Consider the following 25,855-nt stretch of genomic DNA (forward strand, 5'->3'; position numbering starts at 1 on the left):
TATGTGTGTGTGTCTGTATGTACAGTAAGAAAGTAAAAAGAGAGATAAAGAGAGAGAGAAAGACTGCAGTGATAAAAAGAGCAAAGAATAAAATGCAATAAATTAATAGCTCATGTAGAACCAGAGAATGAATAAGATTACACACACATCTATAGATTATGTGTGAAAGGATGTGCAATGCTTTTTTGTGTACTTCTTGAAAATAAATGCATATACTGTATAGATATATAGAAGTGTGTGAACCTTTTGGAATTTCCTGGTTTTCTGCATTAATTTGGCATAAAATGTCATAAATTATCTGATCTTTATCTAAGTCAAGAGTATTGACAAATATAATGTGCCTAAAATAATAACATAAAAAAATTATAATCTTTCATGTTGTTAATAAACACACTCATTCAAATTATAAACCCATTATTCCTGGCAGAATTGCTTTAACTCTGTCATATCACACACTACAACATTAATCACAAGTTCAATCTCAGTTTCATCAGTACACAGAACATTTTGCCAATACTGCTGTGGAGTGTCAATGTGCTCTTTCGCAACCTTCAGGCATGCAGTTGTGTTCTTTATAATAGGCAGCAGCTTGATTTGTGCTCTGATGAAAGCTTCAAGTCTTTGCCTATCACTCAGAGTTGTTTCTTTACTTCACTGATGAGTCTTCGTTGTGCTCTTCGGGTCATTTTGACTGGGCGCCCACTTTTTGATAGATAACCACAGTCTCAAAGAGTCTCCATTTGCCTAACTTCTAAAGTCTTTGAAATCACTTTGTAATTCTTTCCAGCTTTATGTAAATCAACAATTCTTGATCATAGATCTTCTGAAAGCTATCGTTGGTGAGACATGGTTCACCTTAACATATTCTTCTTGTGTGGAGCAAACTCAAAATGTTTAAATATATATATATATATTTTTATCTCTCGAAGTAGCTCCACACCTCTAAACTCATTTGCTTAACAAGACTCCAGGTACGACAACACCTGACACTAATTAGATTTTTTGGGGTCATTAAATCAGGGATTCACATACTTTTTCCACTAGCACTATGTGATGTATCCAAAGAATTATGTTCAACGCTTTTTCCAGAAACTGATGTTATTTTTCACTGATTTGTGTCAGGGTACAATTGGCTTATGAGATTAACCAATCCAAAATACCATTACATTTCATTAGCCTAAAACAGCATTGAAAAATAAGAGAATCAGTTATTTCGTTTACTGCCAGCTGTACTTTAGTTGTGGGAATGCATCACAGAGGACGCACATGAATTTGTGAAAAAAACATTTTAATTTATGTGTGTCCTCTAGAGTTATGGCAAAGTAATTAACATTAGTGAGTTTCTGCATTCCCTTTCACAGTGTACTTTAAACAGTTATTCCCTGCTTCCTGTTATCTGCTAGGGGAACTTCCTTTTGCCAGGTCTCATATGAGCTCCATGTGTTTTTTTTTATATATATATAGTTGTTCCAGTCAGATTTATTAGCGATTCAATCATCTGTATTAGATAATATTAGCAAAGCACTGCTTCATGTTATGATAAGTGTTCAGTTTTGCCTCCTGAAAATTTGATTTGGTTTATAAATATTTGGGGTTTAGGAGCCACAGACCACTTAAGATTATTTGTTACCACCCAAATGAGGTTGCGTTCCCCGCTGAGTCTGGTTTCTTTTAAGGTCTCTTCCTAATGCTAGCTCAGGCAGTTTTTCTTGCCATCGTTGCTCTCGGCTTGCTCATCAAGAACAGTCTGATCATTCTGATTCATACATATTTCTTACATTTTATACACATTTCCATAATTTTCTTTTGATTGTGTAAAGTTGGTCTGTGACACTGACCATTGTTAAAAGCGCTATACAAATAAAATTTAATTGAATTAAAGATTTATGTTTGTCTGGAGCCTCGACAGTGAATCCTGAACTCAGGCCATCATCTGGTCACAGTACAGCTGCAGGATGAATCCATTGCTGAAGGAAGGCTTTTAGCAGCACAATGCATCTCTGCATCTCACTGCTCAGGGTTCTGACGAGCTCCAACATATTCACTTCTTAAATGAGCTGTGCAAAAAATAAAAATAAAAGTAAAATCATCTTGAATAATAACATTTTATGTGACAAACATGAAAGTGATGTTAAAATGTAACTGAATTGATCATGTGATTCTAGATTCAAAAATCTATCAGTTTACAACTACACCAAGTTACATGTGCTCATTACAGTAAGGTTAAAGGTGCGGTAAAAATGAAAGAGTACTGAACTGTAGCACTGCTTGTTGCAGGAGCGTTTCCCGTAAGTGTTTAACTGTTTTACCTTTAGAGTTAAAGATGTGTGCAGTATTTAAAAATTTTAAGATTTAAACAGTATAATAATATAAAAACACACATCCGCACACACAAAACTGTAATCACATAACTAGGAAACCTGATTAAAGGGACAATGACACTTAAGTTTTTAAGCCCATTTTAAAACATCTGTTCTTTTCTCAGGTAGAAACTGTCCTGCATACCCAGATAGCAAAGACGTCTGCTAAAGAACGTATCATCTGGTAAACATTGCGTTCGTTTTTTTATAGTCGTATTTTGATCGTCTGTAGATCGCCTGTTTGAGCTGTTAAATGATACATCGTCTTTACATCTATATGACGTCTATATGACGTATCTTTCATCCTCAATTTGCTGGTATGTGGACGGGAAGCTGCAGCATCAGCTACGACTTTAATGATTTAAGGGAAAATACGTCAATATTTTTTTTTTTTTTTTTTATCCAGATATTTTACTAGAACATATAGCATGTTTAAAGATGAACACTACATTACTTTCTGTAGATGTAAATGCAGGTTTATGTTCCTTTTCCCATTTTCTTTCTTATACACTCAGAAAAACCTGTTTTAGGTACCTGTTATAGGTACTAAAAAATGTATGTAATAATTTCATGTTTCCAAGATGAACATGATTAAATCATGTTGTATTGGCTTGAAATTCAACAACTTAACATGTATTAGATTCAATCATGTTGTGATAAACCAAAGAGATCTTGTCACTATGAAAATATCATATATACGGATGTTTGCTCTGATACGGAAATATCAGAGCAAACATCGCGAGAAGATATCGCGAGAAGAGAACACAGCGTGTTGAGAAGACAAACGTTTGGCGGGCGTGTGGAAAAGGTATGCAGGAATTAATTCCCATCTTTCTAAATAGAAATGAAATACTGAACATAAATGTCACCTGCTGTTTAGCGATGTTTAGTCACGGTTTTTTTAGTTTAGGCTATTTCTTGTATTTTTAATTACACTTAAAATACCGACGGTTATATGTGCGTGCTTAATCTGCGGTTCGGTTCTGGTTTCGGTCTGTTCTCATGAGTTTTGAAGCGATAGGAACAAAGTATAAATATTGTTCATTTGCTAAATGAAGTATCATGAATTTTAATTGAATCTATCTCTATCTTTTCACAGCAGTTTGTGATTGAAAATTGTCCTGTCTGCATCTGACTTCAGAAGTTACCTGACCAACCGTCTCTAACCGTCATATTTAAGTCAAAACGTACAGTTATAAAGTACAAAACGTTTCTGTTGGTGTTTAATTTTTTTTTTCTATGATTAATACTTATTTGTGGTGTTTTATGTTTTGTACATAAACTGAGACCTCATTTGTAAGTTGCTGCTGGTATAAAACAGGGTTTTTATTAAATATAAAAAGAAATCCCCGTTTTATCCCGTTTGTCTTATGCTTCCTTCCTTCACAGAATTCTGTTGACCATGGTTAGTTATAATTAACCGAGGGTATTTAATTAAAATAATGGGAGGGGGGTGTTTTGATGAAACGACGTCTATCCGACATGATTCAGACCTTTGGCAGATGTATGAACATCTGATTAACATCGTCTAAAGATGTCTAAACGCCCTCTGCTAGACATCTGCCAGATGAAAAAGATGACGTCGCATAGACGTCTCCGCGACATGTGTGTGTGCTATCTGGGTAAACACACGACTGCTACTGATATAATAAATGTTTTTAAATAATATGACAATCTCGTACCTTTAGACACACACAATAAATCTCCCTGTGTGTGTGTGTGTGTGTGTGTGTGTGTGTGTGTGGTTTCCTGCTGAACATACAGATTTCATTGTTTAAAACTCATTGCTAAGACTAAACTAAAGACTAGACTGTGTATGATGTCTGAGAGACAGATTCTGTTCTCTATAGAAGGTCTGTGAGTTGAGAGCACTGTCCATACCGGTGTCCCTAAATAAACTCTAATATTAAACTCCTCTAATTAAACTCTTACATGTAATATGAAAATTAAAGTTTGTACATTTAATACAACTTTTAGTGAAATTTATTTTGTTTGAAATTATTTGTTCCTTACCACAGAGCTTCTTGTTATAGATGGCAAATCCAACAGCAGCAGCAGCAAGAACCAGAACCAGAACAACCATAGAAGTGACGGCAGTCTTATATCCTCTATATGATCCTCCTTCTGGTCCTCCTTCTGGTCCTACATCTGATCTTTCCTCTGCTGCTCCTGTTAAATCAGCACATAATCAGCTTTCACTCTGTGTGTGTGTGTGTATAAAGGACTGTGTAGAGAATAGTTAGACAGGAATTCCCTGTGGGTTCCAGCCCATTTGGGTATCCGGAGAAACAAGGGAACAGATGATGGTAAATGAAGCGACTGAAAAAGTCAATGTTGAGGTCAAAATCAAAGTCAGAGGGGAAAGGGTAGAGAAATGCAAAAAAACAATGGTTGCAACAAAAGTGGGATAATGACAAAAGCGACATTTGCATTGAATACAGAACATAGTAGATGTGATGAGGGAAAATTTGGAAAGAGGAAGTACGGTATTAAATAGCAGACTAATAATTAGACACACCTTAATAGCACTCTATTTATAGATAAACACCAAACATGAAACTGTGAGGAATGGCAGGAGAGAGAGCATGTCGAGAGAGCTAGAGAGAGTAGAGAGCAATGTTAGGAGTCTGTTAGAATAAGGAGTTACTGATCAGGAAGAAGTGTTTAATGTTGTTTTAAGGAAGACTGGACTGGAAAGTCAGCTTTAAAGGTCAGTGAGGTTGAGCAGAGAGAGAGAGAGAGAAAAAGAGAGAGGGGGGCGGGGGTCTATAGGTGGAGGTGATGTAACTTATAGAACTCCAGATGCTGAGTGGTACTGAGAGGAAACGTATCAGAAAGAAGAGTTCTTAGGAAAGGCTACTCTGAAAAATCAGCTTTACATGACTGTGTGTACATGTGTTTGTTGTAATAAAGGACTGTAAGTGTGTGTGTTAATAAAGGAGTGTGTTTGAGAGTGTAGAGCAAAATTTACATTCAATTACATTTACGGCTTCCAACTTTTATGAAAATAAGATAATCAAGATTAAATGATGATACGAAGTAGTACGAAGTAGTAGAAAAGTACGAGATTGTGCGACATTTATTTTCTCTATAATTTTATGTTTTGTGTATTAAATCTTGAGCGTTCGCCCTCCACTACAAGCAAGTATAACAGAATTGAGGTGATCTTTAATCAGTACAGATCTCTCGCTGTGGCCAGAACAGACATGGGGCGGCGATTCACTTAGTTTAACCATCATGGGGTGCCAAGATTTTTATTCAGGATATTTTCACGTCTAATTTTTCACGTGCAATTTGTATTTTTGTTCATGCAATCATGTTCTCTCACTAGTGCTCTGTACTCACCAGGGACTGCAGAATCACACTGATTGCCAGATAATGTTGAATCCACGCACACTGGAAACCCACCAAGCACGGGAGAACATGCAGACTCCCACTCAACAGTAAACGAGCACAATATCACGACTATTGCTCTCTAAATGACTGATGAAAACTAGGTCTACGTACAGTGCATTCTTTGCTAAACATGGCTGTGTGTTTATTTATTTAGTTATTACTTATTTCTATATGGTTAGGTGTAATTGTAAATACACTTTTTTTATTGTTATTATTATTATTATTATTATTATTATTATTATTATTATTTCGATTCTTCTTTTAATGTGATCATGGTTCTGGATAATAGTTTTCATTCTTTCAAGTTTATCATGTTGAATGACAATAAAGCTAACCAAACCTAACTTAACTTAACTTAAAGAACACATTTTGTTTCTTTTCTTATTATTAAAATAAATAAAATTCTTATTATTCGTGTTATTATAAGATTTTATTAAACTTTAAACATCTTAACATTTTCGTTAAAATTTACACATTTTCATTTTAACCATGGGCGAGTCTGCATCACAATTTTATGAATATTCCAGTTTGATATAAATATTTTTGTGACACTCAGCTGATGCTGATCAGCTGATTACTAAAAACTTAAAACAAGCCAATTCTGGCCACTGGCCAATCGACCGGTTTGTCTCTATTATTAATGTAAAAATAAAAAATGTAAAAATCTATTTTGGAGTCACAAAAGAATCGTGGTTCATAACTATTAAGATTTTTCCTCATCTCAGTCAAGCCTTTTTATATTGTTTATCATAACTTAAACTTACATTTCAAGACAATTCACTGTTAAAAACATATTAAAATCAGATAAAGTCAGTAAATAATCGTGTTAAATTATAATTAATAAAGATTTTTTTTTTCCATAAACAGTGTGTCGGTGTGTGTGTGTGTTTGGGAGCTGAAAAAGAAGTACATTGAAGTGTGTACAAGAGTGTGCAGTAATAAAAGTGTGTGTGTGTGTGTGTGTGTGTGTGTGTGTGTGTGTGTGTGTGTGTGTGTGTGTGTGTGTGCTTGCAATAAGATGAGGCTTTGTGTATAAAGTGTGTGTCCTAAAAAAGTTACTATAAGAGAACACACACTTTACCTGGATCCTCCTTCTTTGTGCTATATGGCATGTATCTCTGTAAGTGTTCAATACACGTTCCCTCCAGGAGGTCCTTCCAGTCATCAGCAGGTTTTCGCTCAGGATTCCAGCCCTCTGTAAACCTCTGAGCTCGTTCATCTACTGCAGTCCAGGTTCCAGTGGTTAGATTCAGACTGATGAAGTCCTTTCCATTGTATATGGACTTATCATATCCACTAGTGATGTTCTTATCATCAATCTCACAGCCGTACACCCTCTGTAGTGTATTAACTTCTGTAGTAACACACACACACACACACACACACACATTTACAATGATCTGATAGATAAAACACACTTACAGCATTTCTGTGTCAGTTGAGATCAGAATATAATATGAGAGAACCTGAGTGTGTGAGCGTCAGTGTCAATTTGACCCAAAAATAAATCATCAAGAGAATAAAAATGTTTAAAGGATATACTTTTCTAGAGAAATTAAAGTTGTATTACTGGATATTACAGATTACTGAATAATGTCTGTAATGTTGCTTATGGGCCAGAAATTTTCTTTGTGCTTATTTTATGATGTAATACACCTACAGTAGTACTTCCAAAAATAATGTGGTGTAAAATATTGTTATTAACACAGACATTTTCTCCATTTATACAGTGCAGCTCATTAACAGGTGTTTCTAAATTGAACTGGATGTGCTGGAGCCGGGAAACATTCACATGTGCAGAACCTTCAAACTGGTTTTGTCTGAAAATTGATCAGTTATGTTTGTTATATGTGTCCAAATGTAGCACTGAGTTATTATTGGGAAAATAATGTCCAAAATATCAAATAAATTTGTATCAGCTTGAAAATAGTAAATTTTTCTGGTTGATACTGATTTAATTTTTTTAAGCTTAATCTTCCGACCTTCCTGATCTTCTTATTTACTATACAATACTATACTATACTATTCTATATTATTTTTATTATACTCTACTATAAGTTACAGCATACATTTAATTTTTCTGTAATAAAAAAAAATTAAGTACATGTTTATAATATAATATGGTTTATTAAATAATTTTTACATTTTCTCCATAACTACACATGGGTACACGACTTTCTCCTGGTTACTGACCAGGGCCCGGTTTCTCGATAACACACTATTCGCGCGCTAAGAAGACTCTTAAGATATATCTTACGTTAAGTGATAACTTTTCTAAGTGTATTTCTCGAACTGTCTCTTAGGAGTCTTCTTAAGTCGCTGCCTCTTACGTCCGATGTTACAAGGCGCTGTCTACAGTGAAGGTCCTGAATTAGCTGATATCGGTTGCTCAGGAATTGATTTTGACTCCTTTTGCATGACAGCGTTAAGAAAGACGGCACTTTCTATGCAAATTAAACATGCACTTAATTCTTTTAATAGGGTTTATTTCGACATGGGTTAACTTATCAATAGCATGCCATAATTACGGAAGCTCATTGCATTTACAAAAGAAAAAAAAATCACGGGACTTATGTCATAATTATGCCTTAATATCTCATAATTATGACTTACTATCTCATAATTATGAGATCCTGATCCTGATCTCATAATTATGACTTACTAACTCATAATTATAAGATAATATCGCATAATTATGACTTACTATCTCATAATTAAGAGATCCTGATACTGGTATGATACTGGTATTAATGTCATTGGGTAATGATATTATCATTAGTATGTCAACACTGCACAGGTATCTAAAGTGCTTAGGACTGTTTAGGAAGAAAAGCACATTCTGTCCTTCTCAAAGTGGCTCTCTTCATTCAGGAGCAGCTAAACCTGTAACGATGCGGGTCTTACGAGGGGCAGAACCACGCATAAGTACTTTCCAATATTCTGAACGGGCATGTCCGCAGAAAAGAAAGACAAACAGACAGAAAAGTGTGCTGCTTAGAGACAGAGGCAAAGCCCCAGCCTCTCCCTGACTGAGACGCCGGCGAGAGTGAGAGAGAGAGAGAGAGAGAGAGAGGGAGCGGCACGCATCAGTCCAGCGTGCGCACTCAGGTTAAGTACAGTATGAAAGTACAAAAAAAAGACACAAACCCCCCCCCTCTCTCTCTCTTATAAATCCTCGATAAGAGCGAACGTTTTTTTAGTTTTCCGAGCATCGTTCTCACGTAGACGGCGGGACTCTGTTCATTTTGTGTTTTCAGTTTTAATTTTCTTTCCTTTTAAGTTCCTAATTAATAATCCCCCGCTATCTCCAAAACGACAAGGTCTTCCCGTGAGTATCATAAGCACTCTCACAACAACTCCTATTTCATTCATCCCCTCTAAAGCCCTGCGTTAGGGCTCTTATACACATCATAGCTCTCCATACCGCCCCACGTAACAAAACCAATATGGAATGCTTCATGGATACAAAATCATCCATTTAAAATGCATCCAAGCTGGCTTTGTGGTATCTCAGAGAATCATCTGGCACCTATTAAAAATTCTGGATCCTCGTTTACGAGCAAAAGAATGCAATAACTTTCGTTCCTGATGTCATGCGCTAAAATGCCCCCTTCCACAAACTGCCTCCCCTTATCTCATAATTATGAGATATTAAGTCATAAATATGAGATAGTAAATCATAATTATGAGATAATTATCTCATAATTATGAGATAGTAAGTCATAATTATGAGATAATTATCCCATAATTATGAGATATTAAGTTATAATTATGAGATAATATCTCATAATTATGAGATACTAAGTCATAATTCATAATTATGAGTTAGTAAGTCATAATTATGAGATCAGGATTATGAGTTATTAAGTCATAATTATGACATAATTCCCGAGATTTTTTTTTCTTTTGTGAATGCAATGCGCTTCCGTAAATAATAGACTAATATATAAATGAAATCACCAAACTGTCGCTTATATTTTCATGTAACCTGTGGCGGTGAAACGAACCGAGTATACAGTACAATCATAGTTGATTGAAAAACAGCTGACAACACTCTTCACCAGCTTCAGAAACAATGTGAAGTATGTCAGTGGTTGGGGTTGTATAGCGCACTTATGGAATGAATACGATGAGATGACAGAGTGGAGGTTTAAGACCCCTATCTCACCTACACGGTTTCGCGCGGTGGCTGTAAGTGCAGTTCATCATGATTCAGCGCGAGTTTTGGTGCCGTGATTACGTTTCTATCTTTTCACGCAAAAAAAAATAACCATGTTTAACATGCGGAAGCTCGCTGCCCTTGCAGATCTTCGCGGAACGTCGGGCGGGCACTAGAGGCGGCTCATGGTGCCTTAATACCCCTATCTCACCTACTGTACGCGGCTTGACTCACGGTGAGATGTGGTGTTAGGCACCGTGAGCTGCCGCGATTGCCCGCGACGTTCCTTTAACGTTCCGCGAAGTTCTGCAAGGTCCGGAAGCTTCCGCGAGGGCCGCCAAAAAATTAAACGTTTAATTTTTCACACGGAAAGAAACGTAATTACAGCGCAAAAACTCGCTCTGAATCATGATGAACCCTACTTACGGCCACAGCGCGAGACCGCGCAGGTGATATAGGGGTATAACACCGCATCTCACAGCGAGTCAAACCGCATAGGTGAGATAGGGGTATAAAGCATTACAATCACTCAGAAAAATGAATGGATGCGGGGTTTGAAACTCCCATGTTTATTTTCTCATTTAACTAAATCAAATTTCATCATGAAATAAAACATGTCAAAAGAAAAGTTCACCCAGTCATGAATGATGGCTAATGATCAATGAAACATTTTAAACAAAAAGCAGCGAGCAGCTGGACATCGGGACGTAGAGCGTAAGTACGACGCATTGGCCTGGCAAGTGCAGGTCTGAGCAGGTCAAGAAGCTCCATCATCTGTTGCTTTGGAAGGCGAAACTTTAATTTTTTTCTAATATCCACCTCAGGCAAAATATGAAAAGGGCTGAAATTTTCCCTAAAGGAAAGATGTACATGAACCACACGGCTCCGCGGACGACGCCGTCTTCAGTTTAGCACAACAACACGCTGTATCGCTGCCAAATAGTCTGCCTGTTAAATATTAAAAGTGATCGCCAATTTTAATGCATTAGTCACATTATGAAATAGGCTAATTAAAAGTCACTCTATTAGTTCTGATATTAAATAAAATAAAATTCATAAACAGGTCTAAAGTATATTCCATCATTAATATGACTTTGATAACGTGTCACAGAGGGCCAGGCAGGTTTAAACAGCTTTTTTTCCCCTTAATTAATGAGATCATCATTTTAAAACTTTATATTGTATGTACTCAGTTTATCTTTGTGTAATATTTAAATTTGATTGATGATTGCAATCATTTAAGTGTGATAAGTAACATTAGAAAGGAGGTAAATACATTTTGAATATAAATTCAAGCACTAAATATAAGATCAGTCCGGCAGCCCACCAGTCATACAGACTACAACATCGTAGTGTTCAATTCAAAATAACAATAATTTAGAATGCACATCACTAGTGCGTATACAGAGTACGGCCTGTGGTGACAGATCAGATTGTGTTTCACTTTACCTTGACTAGAGCTGGTCAAATGTTGAAGCCTGCTCATGAGCCAGTCCTGTTTAACCGCCACATCATGTGTCTCTCTCTCCCAGTAAGATGAATCAATCTCATTCTTCATCCACTCTGTCTTTGGGGTCATCTTTGCTGTGTTGTTGTTGTAGTACATAAACTCCTCTCCATCCAACAGACCAACAGAAGTGAAATGGCTTCCCGGTGTGACCATAGTGTAACTGTACTCCAGAGTGTGTGTGACTGTAAAAGTAGAAAAATATATGAAATAAAACTATTAATTTTTATAAATTAAACAGAATTATATAAAATATAACGACAATTAAAAACGGATTGAATAAAGCCAACCAACACACACACACACACACACACACACACACACATACACACTCGAAATCTTTTAACTGATTACATTTGAAAAAGAAAAGAGTCTAATTCTATATTTTGGTTTAGTCAGTTTAGATTATTGCTTATGAATTATTATAAACTTACTGATAAACTTAATGATACATTTTTATTAAATCTATGTGAATAAACAGTAGGAGCCGGAATCAGATTAAAATAAGATTTATGCACTTGTCCACATGTCCAGTAGGTGGTGCTGTGACAGTGAATCAAAGGGAACACACAGGAGTGATTAATATCTCTCTACTGAACATACACATGAACTATTGGCCACATCTGAGGTGAGTGTTGTGTGACGGTATAAAATTAAAAAAATAATTGAATAAATATTATACCTTATAGCATTATGATAGTAGTAGTAGCTATAGCCTTATAACTATTATTACCATTACTGCTCTAAATAATGAATGTAATTCAGGTACAAAATGGACAAACAGCAGGACTGATTCTGTCCACTAGACCCGGAACAAAACGTGAACATTTAACATTTACAGTATTATTATGTGTATTTATTTACAACATAAGAACAAGTCAGACATCTTTCTAAATCAGTGTCTGTTCAGGGGATTGAAACAGAAGAGATGAAACCCGTTAAGTGCATACAGCAGACAGATGTTAGACAGATGTTAGATTGAAGCCAAACGGTGCCGTGAACAGCACACACTCTATACCAGAGTTTTTTTTTACCACTAGATCAGAGACATTACGGCTGGCAGAGGACAGAGAATCAGAAGCCCAGTCACTGTGACAGGAAACCAGTAGCTAGTGTGAGATAATAACCAGCTCCTTTAGTTCAGCAGTCACATAAGGTCACTAACTACTGTAACCAGATAACTTACATAATTAGCATTCCCTCAGAACAATGCAAACAGTAAAAATGCTAACACTAGCTTTACCCAAGTGCTGAACTAAAGGAACTGGTTTATACCATCTGATGTGAGCTTCCAGTCTAATCAGTAATCCTATGAGTTTTTACAATTACAATATTTGGCAGGAATCTGATAAAACTGGAGTAAAACAGGAGTATATTGGAGTATATTGTTCAATGCTGCCGACTCTGACGTACTGAGCTTAAACTCTTTTTCATACACTCTTTCACCACACTTACAATTTCTCACGGTTTCATACACGAGAAAAATCACTGAGCTCCATTTTCTTTCTGACGAGGGATCTACAGAATAAACAGATTTTCACTTAAAGTCAAATACTTTTTATCCTTTTTTCCAGGTAAAAAAAAGATTCCTTTTCAAAAGTATCAGCTGTTCACAGCCTTTTTCAGTGTCTTACATTTACAAATAGTCCCCTTAAGGTAGCCTGAGCATACCATTATCCGCCATCACTTTTATCCAGACTTCCATCCGTAAGCTTTTTATAATGATTATAAGCTTTTTTTATAATTCAGCACATCTTATTATATCCATGTAAAGCATGCCATTATCACACACAGCCATTAGGGTTAAAGATGGTTAGGGTTAATAGATCATCATTACTTTGTGTTAAAAAATAGTAACACGTTCATTAATCTGGATTAATTACCACATAAACATTGATAGTCCTACTTAAAAGCTAACAACACAGTCCCTGGTTAAAATTACACTCAAAGGACATTTCAATTTCAAACCAAAGGTTGGTCATGTCAACTCATGACATAGCACTACTGCGGTCTAAAACGCATTTAGCTGGCTGCCATTACAGTTTTCCAAAGAAAACGTTTAAGGTAGAAGGAAAACTCATGTAATTTTTATGTTAAATATGTCTCTTCCATGCTAAGATTTATCATTTATGTCAGGAACAACTACTTTGTAAATTAAGTTTTGCATGCGTGTTTGTTAACTAAAGCAGTTGATTTAAAAAATGCTAATGTTTGTAAATTAAGACTGCTATGTCGAATGTCATAAAATGAATTATATTTAAGTTCCGTTGGTTAATGATGTAAAAAAAAAAAAAAAAGGGGTCTAAACACATAACGCAAATTGGACTTGTTAGCGTTTAATTATATAACAATGTAACACTACACGTATTACCACATGAGTGGGATATAAAACAGAATCTTTATTATTATCATAAATTTTTCCCAAGTCAGTACCTGAAGTGAAATATATACCTGCAGACAATGCTGATTTTTTTTCCTTGCAGACATGATCAGCAGACTATTAATGGAATTAATCTGGTTTAATAAGGTATGCATTTAGTTTATGAAATGTCATAATGAGCTATTTAAACCTCCCACAGGTGACAGAAAAAGAAAACATTCAAATAAAAGAAATCTAATCAGGTGCTTCTTGTATACGAAATGATGAAATTCCTGTTTCTCATCTCAAAGCTATAGAAATAAATTTTTTGCTTAGTCATTTTGGTGTAGTGATGGGAATTACGGTTCTGTTTAGAGCCGTCTCTTTTGGCTCCCAAGTGTCTCCTCATATTTTTTGTTGTTTAAATTAATTTATTATCAATAAAATAATGTACAATTATGTGTAAAATGAATTACTAATGTAAACAAACATGCATTATATTAAATATTTTTCATCATTTGGCGAGTGCTACAAAAAAATATAAAGTACCTCTGATTGTATGTATGTTATTTATAAATAAATTGTCTTGCTTGTCTTTTTTCATTCATGTGCACTGATGGATGTATAATTTTTATGTGCCTGTGCAGGCTGTTTGTTAGTATTTTAACCTTGCACTTCCTTTGTGTATTGTCTACATAATTGAAATGAATCCAAAATTTACTGCATTTCCTGCGGTCAGTCATTTTACAGTGTCTCGTCTGTGGACTGCCAATCACATGTGACTTGAACAAAAAAAGAGGAGAAAAAAGAGAAAGCGGCTCCCAGGTAACAGCCAGCTCTGGTTGTTCACTTCAAAGAGCCAGCTCTAACGCTTTATCATTCTAAATGTTCATTATAGCAGCAGAAACACTGAGACACTACACTATGATATAACACTATGAGATGTATGTATGCATTTATGTTTGTATGATGTATTCAGAATAATTTGCATAAATAAAGGCAAATCACAAACTCAATTAGGCTACGTTTACACTGTCAGTTAAATGTGACCCGATTCCGATTTTTTGCTCATATGAGACATATCGGATATGTTCATGTAAACAGGAAAAAAAAAACATGCATTCCGATATTTCGAGATCGGTGTCAGGCCTCTTTCATACTGTATGTGGATATAAATCAGATATAAATCAGATATGTGCTAATGTAATTGTCGTGTAAACAGGCAGATCGGATTTTCTGGGGCATTGTGTTCTGTACGTCAATAAAACTGCGAATTCTTCACGGTTTAATGATGTAATGTTATTCTCCCGTGGAAGCGCGTGTGGAATTATAACATCGCAGGTGACATGGAAGAGGAAAAGCCCCCCCTCGCCTTGTGTTAATGCTTATTTAGGCTAAATAAGATTAAGAGATTAGTATTTGGTGAATGAAGCATATGCACAGGCTGCAATTATGGTCTTTGCAAGTAAGCATATACTGTAACGCAGAGCTAGCGTCAAGCATATTTCGCTTTCGTCCATCTTGGCTAGTGTGTAGCGCAAGAACCTCTCTTTAAGTATGCGCGATGTTTTGGATGGCATCCCGGGGTCGTGCAACTGGCATGTGAATGGCGTGTGAATGGCTTGATACCCCCTTCCTCTCATGCCAGAAAAGTGTGTCAAGATAAACACGCACATTGAAGCCCTATTTATTAATTCACCGGGTGCCACCACTAGATGGCGGTTTGTTCTCAAGACGTTAACACAAGCCAGCAATTTAGTTTTCTGAGTTGCAGCCTTATGATTGATGGTGAGCACTTAGTTAAGGGAAGTTGGACAAAAACCATGAAGTGTTTAGAAAAACCCTGAAGTGTTCAGTTAGTAGGACTTAGTGAGGGGAAGATCGGATAATTTTAGTGACTCTTTTTCATTTTTGAGTAATTTAGTTCATTTTGTTACTTTGATTAGAAATAAAATAAAATGTTGACTTTTCAATAAACAGACCTCCAACACGTCTACATACACAAATTGTAACACAATTGTAAAAAACCTTTTTTTTTATTTTACAAACAAAAATAAAAAAATATATAAAACAATGTAATACTGTGTTTGGTGTTTATTTTATATATGTAAATATAACTGCATGGCGTCTATAGGAGTCACATGACAAAAGAGCAAACGATTTGAACCAGCAGACCCATTAGTTAGTTTTCTGTGTAATGTGCTTTAGGGTGTCTATAATAATAATAATAATAATAATAATAATAAACACTTGATCTTATGTATCTATGCTAGTTTGTACTTATGTGACCAGTGTTTATTTTTTCTCAGTATAAATAAATGCTTTGGGTTTTAAGAACTACATCAAAAGAACAAAGACAAACTTAGGAGGAGTGGAAGGTGAGAAACCTCAACAGAGGATGTAGTGACTATCACATGGTGCTACTGGAACTGCTCTGTGTTTTTTTGGGGGGGATATTTCGACTCACCGGCGCTCAAATGCGTTTGTTTTAAAGCCAACTGATAAATGCAGGAGCACACAGACATACCTCTCCATCCACAAACACACTCTCACATGTGGCACTTTAACTGTTGTCTTGTAAATAGTTGATTAAACCTATGAACACAGCTGTTCAGACGCAGTCCTAAACACAAGCGCATGGTTTTTTTTTTGTCCTTAATTGACGTACATCAATAGGATAATAATTTACACAATGATAACATGAGTGCAGAAGGATCTGAAGAGACTCGTCTCTGTTACACATCAGTACTTTCAAATGTTCACAGTAAATTGGCCACAGACATTGTTTATTTTGCTGAACAGTGCTTAGTAGATCATCAAATTTTTTTTAAAACCAGGATGTAAGTGTTCGATGCATTTCAGTAGTGTGTATTAAAGGTCCTAACATACATGTACTGTAGCTAAAGTATACTGTACAAACATAGAGTAGAGTGTGTGCACTGGTGGGGACTGGAAGATTTTCCACTGTGTTCCCAATGTTCTTCACTATCATTCTTTCTGGTGATTAAAATGGTGTGTGTGTGTGTGTGTGTGTGTGTCTCCATCATTTACAAGACAGGAGATGGTCAGGGGTGTAAATGTGCGTCTCTGCTTTGAAGTGTGTGTGTGTGTGTGTGTGTGTGTGTGTGTGTGTGTGTGCATGGGTGTGTTTGTGCTTTAGGATCACAGGGGTGCATTCCTAAATTTAATCTGTCTGAATCTGTATAAACAGTAAGTTGGGAAAATCATGACTTGAGAACACGACACATTCTGTAGCTGCAAAGTTAGGAAATTCCCTGGTGTCAACATGTTTGAGCTTGAAAGCAACATCACAGAACTCTGCGGCCTTCGTTTGTGAATCTCAGAAAGATTTTAACCCCCACCCACTCACCCATTTCAACTCATACAGATTTCCTCACACATTTTATTCTCGTTTCTCTAATTGTCTTTTAATTCTGTAAAGCTGCTTTCTGTAAACCACTGTGAAAAGCGCTATATGAATAAAACCGAATTGAATGGGTTAGTAAATCCCAACCAAACTGTTACTACAGTAAGTTCTGATTAAACAAGAAGCAGTCCAATAACTCAGGAAAGGTGAAACTAACAGAAAAGAAAAGTAACAGAGCTAGCTAGTGAATGATACCTAGCCAATGTCTGTATACAAAAAGTAGGAAGCAATACTGCTTTAAAAGTGATAAGTGAGATCTTCAGAAAATATCCACACTTCTTTATCATGTTTTACCATAGATGAGAAACATTTGGGTATAAGTGCATCACTCTGACTCCTTGCTTTTACTAGGAAAGTGGTGGTTTATTATCAAACAGTTCTGGGAAATATGTGTGCTTAAACATGTTTGAGCTTGGAAGCAATTTTGCAGAGCTTTATAGACTTTATTGAGGAGTCTCTGGGAGTTTCCTGCATCCCCGGCATCTTCGGCTTGCCAGAAAAGGTAAAACTACTGTAAAAGAAAACTAAGTAAAAGAATGAAAGCCAAGATAGATTATAATACCTAAGTCAATGTCCTTATAATAAAATAATCCAAGATATACTGCCTTAAACGTTATTATTTTATTTTTTTTGCGCATGTTTCTTTAAAAATTAGCCATACTAATTTGTTAATCTTGATCATGTTTTATCATAAAAATGAGAAAAGTTTGGAGGAAAGTGAATCAATTTCTGCTTTTATTAGGAAAGTGGTGGCCTACAATAAACGAGGTGTGCGTTATGTGATATAATATAATTGACCAGTTTCTGTAACATGCGGTGTACTACATGACATAAGAGCGATCATCTGTCATCACCTCTTTTCTCCCTAATAATATGCTGTCTTGGTAGTTTTGGCCATCACATGGGTGCCTGCAACAAACAATGTTTGTCTGGATATTTATATTGTGGACATAGATGTGCTCAAACATACAGAATCACTATTTTATAATAAACATTTTGTTGCTTTCCATCATAAAATGAAGACAGATATTTTTTGTTGCTGAGGTAATCAAAATGACCACAGTTAAAATTCAAATGGCTTTGTGTACCATTGAATCATTTGACTAAAGCATTTTTAGGAATGGGTGATCCTTTTCCAAATCAATTATACAGTTTTTTTTCTTCTTTTTCTGACGTTGGTGTATATCTTTGACTTGGATGTTAAATGTTGTATTGTAAAATTGTTAAATGTTGAGTAAATACAGCTGGATAAAACCAAAACTGTCTGTAAAATTGCTTCCAATCAGTAGACCAACATCTTAAACTACGTTTACACTGTCAGTTAAATGTGACCAAATTTCGATTTTTTGTGACACATATCAGATATGTTCTATGTCCGTGTAAACAGGAAAAAAAACGCATGCATTCCGATATTTTGCGTGTGTGGAATAATAACATCGCAGGTGACATGGAAGAGGAAAAAGCAACCCCCCCCCTCCACCCCGCCTTGTGTTAGTGATTATTTAAGCTAAATAATATTAAGAAATCAGTATTTGGTAAATAAAGCATATGCAAACTTTGCATATATCGCAGAGCTAGTGTCAAGCATATTTCGCCTTCGTCCATCTTGGCTAGTGTGTAGCGCAAGAACCCCTCTTTAAGTATGCGCGATGTTTCAGATGGTATGGCAAGTGTAAACACTTGAATCGGATATGAGTCATAGTTGAAAGAACGTGTAAACAGACAGTAAAAAAACAGATATAGGCAACAAATCAGAATTGGGCATCGAGACCTGCAGTGTAAACGAGGCTTTAAGCACTGATTTATCTCTGCCAATTTCTATCGACAAATATGAGGTCGGTGACAACATTATCAGCTGCAGCACCACTTTTACACAGAGCCATTACATTATTTTTTAAATCATAGTATGTATTATTAACATAAGTTTGCTTGAACAGTTCAGAAGTTGCTTTGACTGGTTAGAGCAGGAATCCTGATTTAAAGTCTTATAAGGAATTAAAATATATGTAAGTCTATCAAAACAAGCAGTTTAAAATTTTTATAGCATTTCATTAATATACATTGTCAGTTTTCATTAACTAAGTAAAACAATTTGAACTTTAATTCCCTTGTATATTTCCTTGAATTTGTATGGAATAAAAACAACAATCTTTAACCGATCTTTAGTGAATTTTCATTTACACACTGTTAGGCTCTAAATGAGTGTGAAAAAACTCTGATTGCTTTGTCATACCGGGCTCTCCATTTGGGTACTTACATGCCCTCACCTCAGACTGCTGTATGACCTAATACAAATGACTCTAACTACCGGTCTTCTCTCTCTCTCTCTCTCTCTCTCTCATAGTGGCACTTAATCTTACTTTGCTTTTGTATTAGTGCCACGGTTTCGGAAAATATGAGGTTTTAAACTTCCCGCAGGAAGAATATATTAATATATTGATTTTGTATATTGATTTTTACTATACTTTGTATAGTATATTAATTTTGGTGTTCATAGTCTTCCTTTCGCTCCACAGTTGTCTGTGTTGTCAATTTTTCTAGTTTTATCACTGCTAGTCTTGATTCTCCGGTTTCTCATTTTAGCCAACCAGTCCAAAATTTGGGTAGTGACTTTAGACAGCAGTTTAAACTTTCAGATACACACTGACTCTGTTGTCAGGGCAGAATTTTTTCATCTTTGCCTCCTCGCAAAGGTCAAGGCGGAGCGAATCAGAGCGACCTGGAGAAAGCCATACTGCAACTAACTTTATGTTGGAGTCACTCAAGCTTGTTTACATCGCCTGCAACTTGTGCAGAATGCTGCGGCTCTCATGCTGACTAATACTCGTAAATATGATTACATCACACCAATCCTGTTTTCCCTCCACTGGTTTCCGGTACAGTTCCGGATTCAGTTTAAACTTTTTATGTTTGTTTTTAATGCGATTAATAGTCTGGCACCTTCTTACTTGTGTGAGACAGGGAGCTTTTATCACCAAAGTAGAGTTTTACGATCTGCTGACCAAAACCTGTTAGTGGTCCCTAGGTCAAGGTGCAAACATGGGGTGATCGCTCCTTTGCAGCGGCTGGTCCTCAACTCTGGAACTCATTCCACCTGAACTACGTAACATATGGACCTCCCTCTGTTTAAAGCTAAACTAAAGACACACTTATTTAGAATGGCTTTTAATATTTTATAATTTGATGTTTTTTATAATTTTATAATTTTGTTGTATTTATTTATTATTATTATTATTATTATTATTTAATTTTTCATTTATTTATTTATAATTATGTTTTATTTTGTTTTTGTATTTTTTTCTATTTTTACTGCCACTTTATTGTAATTTTTAGAGCTTTGAAGCACTTTGATTCAACTTAAAGTGCTGTAAAGTGCTGTATAAATAAATGTTAATTTGATTTGATTCTTTTTTCTGGAGTAAGCCATGTTATGTCACACTTTTGGTTATTTCTTCCATACTCGATATACACGATAAACTATAACATTGATTGGTTCAGTTGAGTAATGTGTATAGCCACGCCCATCTCAAGGGCCCTGGATTACTGGTATATTAACTGTTCTCATTTATCAGAAAAGTATAAGAGCATAGCATATAAGTATTAAGAGCATAGCTATTAATAGTAGAAGTTGTACTTATGCATTTCCTGCAAGTTTAAATGGTTGCCAGGAGAAATATAATTTAATAATTTAAGAAGCTATTTTTATGCCTGTTTACTCACAGTAGCTCATCAAATACAAATAAAGTTTGTAAGTCATTACATATTTTACAAAAGGCTGGATCAAAAAGGTTAAACGGTTTTTAAATGCTGATCATTTGTTTCAGTCATACAAAGTTTCAGCCATTTAAATTAAATTTGGTGTTTTTTTGCACCCATAGCATTGTGTGGTTTTACATGCATCGGACACTGTTTTGTCAAATAGAACAACTTCTTTAGGTCAGTCAAACAGACTTTTAAAGGACCTGCAGAAAATATTTAGGAGAATTCAGGCAAAAGAAAATGTTACATGGAGTGTGCAGTCTCAGTGTCAAACTTTATTCTTTGGAATAAATACTCTATCCTGTAGATTGATACATTTTGTACTTTATTTCAAAATTATGGCGCATCCGAGTAAAAAGAGAGGTGGTTGAAGTGAAGCACCCATCATGCCTAGAGCTTACAATACAAGCCTGTGGGGGCTCTCTTATGATCTGGGCATGGCACAGGCACATTCCAAGATGATTATGCCAGGGCTCATTGGCTTTAATCAAATTGTGAAAGAGTGCTTCAGGGGGCATACTGTAGCATTTTCACACATGCATTGACCAAACAGGTGAAAGTCTGATAAACTGAGATCAGGACTATAGGGAGGAGGCTTTAACATCTCAAAACAAAGTTTCTGCAATGTGTTGACAGTTCGGGCACAAGTGTACAGGCGCACATGGTCATTTTCAAGATCCCTTGAAAAGTCGTCCTCTGTGTCCAATCCCTTAATACGCATCTAACTGTAACGAGCACTGGTAATTGTTTAACCTTTTTCCTGATAATGTGCCAATACTGGCTCTTGAGAATGCCAGAAAACTGTAAGCGTTGATGAATTTTCCAATTGCCTCCTAACATAATCGCTATCAAATATTATGTTAGAACATAAATTCATAGGTTAATGGTTCACAAATTACATGATAAAATAAAATAAGCAATATTAAAATATACATGTTGTATATGAAAAAATAAAAATAGAAAGATTTTTTTTTCATATACGACGTATACTTTAAAATTGTTTATTTATAATAAATTAGTTTAGTCAAATTTTTATCATAAACAATATGTATTTGTATTATATATAAATATTTATTTGCATATTCATGACAAAGCCCTGAAAAATAAATGTGTTACAAAATAAACATTATACAAGAATTTGTATTAATGGTCTTGACAGGTGTCACGTGCTTAGGGTTTATTATAATAATATAATATTTAATAGTAATAAACCTATGAATTTATGTTATAATATAATATTTGATAGGGATTATGTGATGGGGGGGCATGACACACCTGTGAGAGCGTGAAAGATTCAGCTCGAGCAGGATTTAACGGGAGAAGATAAAAATTGTATATATATTCAATAAGGATAATAAGAGAGAATCTCGCATGTGAAGCGAATATCCGATATAAAACAGAATGTTCTTCTGTCCTCACTGACAAACATTTACTTGCCAAAGTTTCTGAACTCACCTCCTGATGACAGATGAACAGAAAACGTGATAAAAAGCAGAACTTGTATTACAGCGCTGTGCTCCTCCATCGTCCAGTACAGACTTCAGCCAAACAGAATTAATAAAAATAATAGGTACTTAAATAATAAGAGAAAATAAACTAATAGCCTAAGATTGCGACACACAGATCTCAGTCTGTAGAATTTAGTGATGGGAGGTCCGGCTCTTTTTCAAAGAATCGGCTCTTTTGGCTCGGCTCCCTCGGATTGCTGTTAGAGCTCGCTAATGCCTCTTCATTCGGGTTCACTCGGAGACTTCTACTTTAGCCTAATTTAGCACTTCTCAGTGGTTTATGTTAAAATTTCGTATTCGCAAAATGTTTGTTTTCACAAAAGGCTTATTTTTATGCTTTTTTTCTAAATATACTGTTAGTATTGTTTAATATTTTAATCAAACCTTTAAATTCACTACTGACCACTATACTCTTCTTTAACATAATGGAATGACCCTAGTTTGTCCTCACATGTGATTGGCCGCATGCTGTGCCCATCAAAATGAAGTTCCGCCCCTGCCTCTATGGTTAAGGATTCGGCTCTCCCTGAAGGGATTCGGCTCTTCTCGGTCGCTACGAAGAATCGGCTCTAAAACGCTACACTTTCACGGATTTCCCCCTGTAGCTGTCACAGATAAAGAGTTTCTTTTGCCTGAATAATTTTGGGCACATTTTGAAATACTTTTTTTGTTTGTTATAAACGGTGTGTAATATTTAACTTCGTATTTGGAATCGTTCATTTGATTTATATGTTAATGTGGAAATTGTGCCACCTACAGGAGAAAACGAGTAGCGCTCCACTGACCAGTCATGTGTTTTTTATTAGCTGTCTGTACACAGAAAAGACATGAGGTTGCAAGTGTGTTGAGAGTTCAAAATGAAAAAAAGTGTTGTTTAAAATATCTCTTAATGTCTTCTGAATCCTGATTGGAAGGTACACGGTATGTTTTGATTATCATGCCTTTGTAACATATGGTAAAGTTTCCCAGCAACCATTTGGAGGTTTGATGACCGTTGCAATGATGTCCCTAACACGTCCCGTCATGGGTGCAAAATAGTTCCATTAATGAAAGTTGAACGCACGTTAACTTGCTGTGAATTCGACGTCTTTTATGTTGTCGTCTGTATGTTTTTAAGATGCATTGATGCGTAATGTCAATGTACTGATCATTACTGGACTACTTTTTGCACTAATTCCTCAATTCTTGCTGCTGTTTTAAGGAATATTTATGTTTACCCACTACCTCAACACCATATTTTATGTTCTGTTATGTCGTGGTTGCGCACTGTCACTTTGTTGTTGCTCTTGTTTGCACATTAGCACGTGCAGTTTATGTTGTCTATAAAAATTTTATACTTAGCTAGTTAGTTTTTGTTAATTTATGTTGTAAGTTATGTTAGGTCTCTCTGACAGCTAACTAGGCCTCTTGGTTAGCTAATTTAGTGTCTCTGTTAATTTATTTTGTAAATTTATGTTGCATGTAGCACCTTGGTCCTGGAGGAACGTTGTTTCGTTTCACTGTGTACTAACTGTATATGGTTGTAATGACAATAAAGCCTACTTGAACTTAAACTTATAAGCCTGCATATAAAGTCCCTATTGTGACATGCACATCAGAATATAAATGGTTCAAAAATGGACCTTAACGTCTATTAAACGTTTAATCGACGTTTACATTACAAAACATTTTGTATTTTATATATATATACACTCAACAAAAATATAAACGCAACACCTTTGTTTCTGCTCCGATTTTTCATGAGATAGACTTATAGATCTAAAATTCATTCCAGATACACAATATTACCATTTCTCTTAAATATTGTTCACAAATCAGTCTAAATGTGTGATAGTGAGCACTTCTGCTTTGCTGAGATAATCCATCCCACCTCACAGGTGTGCCACATCAAGATGCTGATCTGACATCATGAGTAGTGCACAGGTGTACCTTATACTGCCCACAATAAAAGGCCACCCTGGACAAAAGTAAATTCATGTTTGCTTCAGCATTGGAGACAATATTGTTTTAGACTAACTAATTACACACAATTTTCCGTCGTACTTGGTCTGGCTTTTAAATAAAGTCCTTCCATGCGCCATCTGGCGGATATTCAGTAAAGGACAACACATTTATTTAAATTTCCAAGTGTTGCTTACGGCAAGTCGCGGCACGCCGCACACTAAATTGCGGCATCTCGCGGGAAAACACGAGCAGATCTGTAGGTAGTAAAAGCTGATTTCTCGTTGCAACATATGAGTTGCAACACAAAGTTTCTGCCCTGAAAAACAGGTGGAAGATCAGATGTACTAATGCCTACTGTTTGATCATCGTTTCGGTGTTGGCTTTTGCTCTCATTCTCTTGTTGCTTGTGTTGATGGAATGTTATTTGGACTACAAGGTTATTTGGTGTATGATGCAAATCTCTCACATGAAACCTCTTTTTTGTCAGTGCAAATTTTTAATGTAATAATATATTAGTGAATTTTCTTAACTCTCTGTTTTGACTAATGAGTGCTGCAAGTGTAATACCTCAATATTTAAATCATATTTAATCAGCTTCAAGCCTAAGCCTTCCCTAATTAGTTGCCATACAGTAGGTTTTATCCAGCTGGGTAGCTTATAAGTCAATTTGGTTCCTGAGATAGAGCCTGGGAAGTAATGATAAGGTTTCCTCTGTGTATGTATGGAGAACAATCAAAATATAAAATCATAAACTATAAATTTTATCTTATAATCTTAGAAAAAGACTACTAGAACGTTTCCCAACCAGAAGCCGTGGGTGGATAAAACCATCCGCGACGCTCTGAGATCTCGCACCGACCGCTGCCTACAACACGGGACATACAAGGTTGCGTCATACAGTGTCCGGAAGGCGATAAAAGAGGCGAAGCAGCGCTACAGGAGGAAACTAGTCACAACTCCAACAGAGTGACTCTAGGAGCCTGTGGCAGGGACTAAGGACAATTACGGATTATAATGCAACAACATCCGGTATGACAAACGCGGACGTGACTCTGGCAGATGAGCTGAACACCTATGCTCGCTTCAAGGCTGCAGCTAAAGACGCTAGCGATGCTAATGCTAGCACCTGTGTTCACTGAGATATTCAACATCTCTTTATCTCAGTCGGTGATCCCCACATGCTTCGAAGAGTCCATCATTGTTCCTGTCCCAAAGAAACCTCATCCTGCTTCCCTCAATGATTATCGCCCTGTAGCCCTCACCTCAGTAGTGATGAAGTGCTTTGAACGCCTGGTCAGAGACTTCATCATTTCTTCATTACCAGACACACTGGACCCACTACAATTCGCTTATCGTCCAAACCGCTCTACGGATGACACAATCTCCGATCTCCTTCATACATCTCTCACTCACCTGGACACTCGGAGGGGGAATTA

At 36.0% G+C, this 25,855-nt stretch overlaps 1 protein-coding gene across 1 annotated transcript; it reads right to left on the reverse strand.

The window, feature by feature from the left end:
* Positions 1 to 406: 406 nt before the first annotated feature.
* On the reverse strand, positions 407 to 22,612 carry LOC128509379 (H-2 class I histocompatibility antigen, Q9 alpha chain-like). Its single transcript, XM_053481099.1, has 5 exons — positions 22,423 to 22,612; positions 11,365 to 11,607; positions 6,838 to 7,110; positions 4,374 to 4,529; positions 407 to 2,057 (listed from the first exon to the last, which is right to left on the reverse strand). Exons 1-5 carry the CDS (start codon positions 22,490 to 22,492, stop codon positions 2,008 to 2,010), a joined length of 792 nt encoding a protein of 263 aa, XP_053337074.1. The 5' UTR covers positions 22,493 to 22,612; the 3' UTR covers positions 407 to 2,007.
* Between the last annotated feature and the right edge of the window lie 3,243 nt (positions 22,613 to 25,855).

This window comes from Clarias gariepinus, chromosome 21 (assembly GCF_024256425.1).
Source record: "Clarias gariepinus isolate MV-2021 ecotype Netherlands chromosome 21, CGAR_prim_01v2, whole genome shotgun sequence".
In the NCBI taxonomy this organism is placed as follows: Eukaryota; Metazoa; Chordata; class Actinopteri; order Siluriformes; family Clariidae; genus Clarias; species Clarias gariepinus.

Bases quoted from the DNA above. Each gene is read 5' to 3' on its own strand.
- LOC128509379 (XM_053481099.1), bottom strand. From the start codon at position 22,492: ATGGAGGAGCACAGCGCTGTAATACAAGTTCTGCTTTTTATCACGTTT. The intron at 7,111-11,364 runs GTAAAGTGAAAC...GTGTTACTACAG, and splicing joins TTTGACCAGCTCTAGTCAAG to AAGTTAATACACTACAGAGG. The intron at 4,530-6,837 runs GTAAAGTGTGTG...CTGATTTAACAG, and splicing joins CACAAAGAAGGAGGATCCAG to GAGCAGCAGAGGAAAGATCA.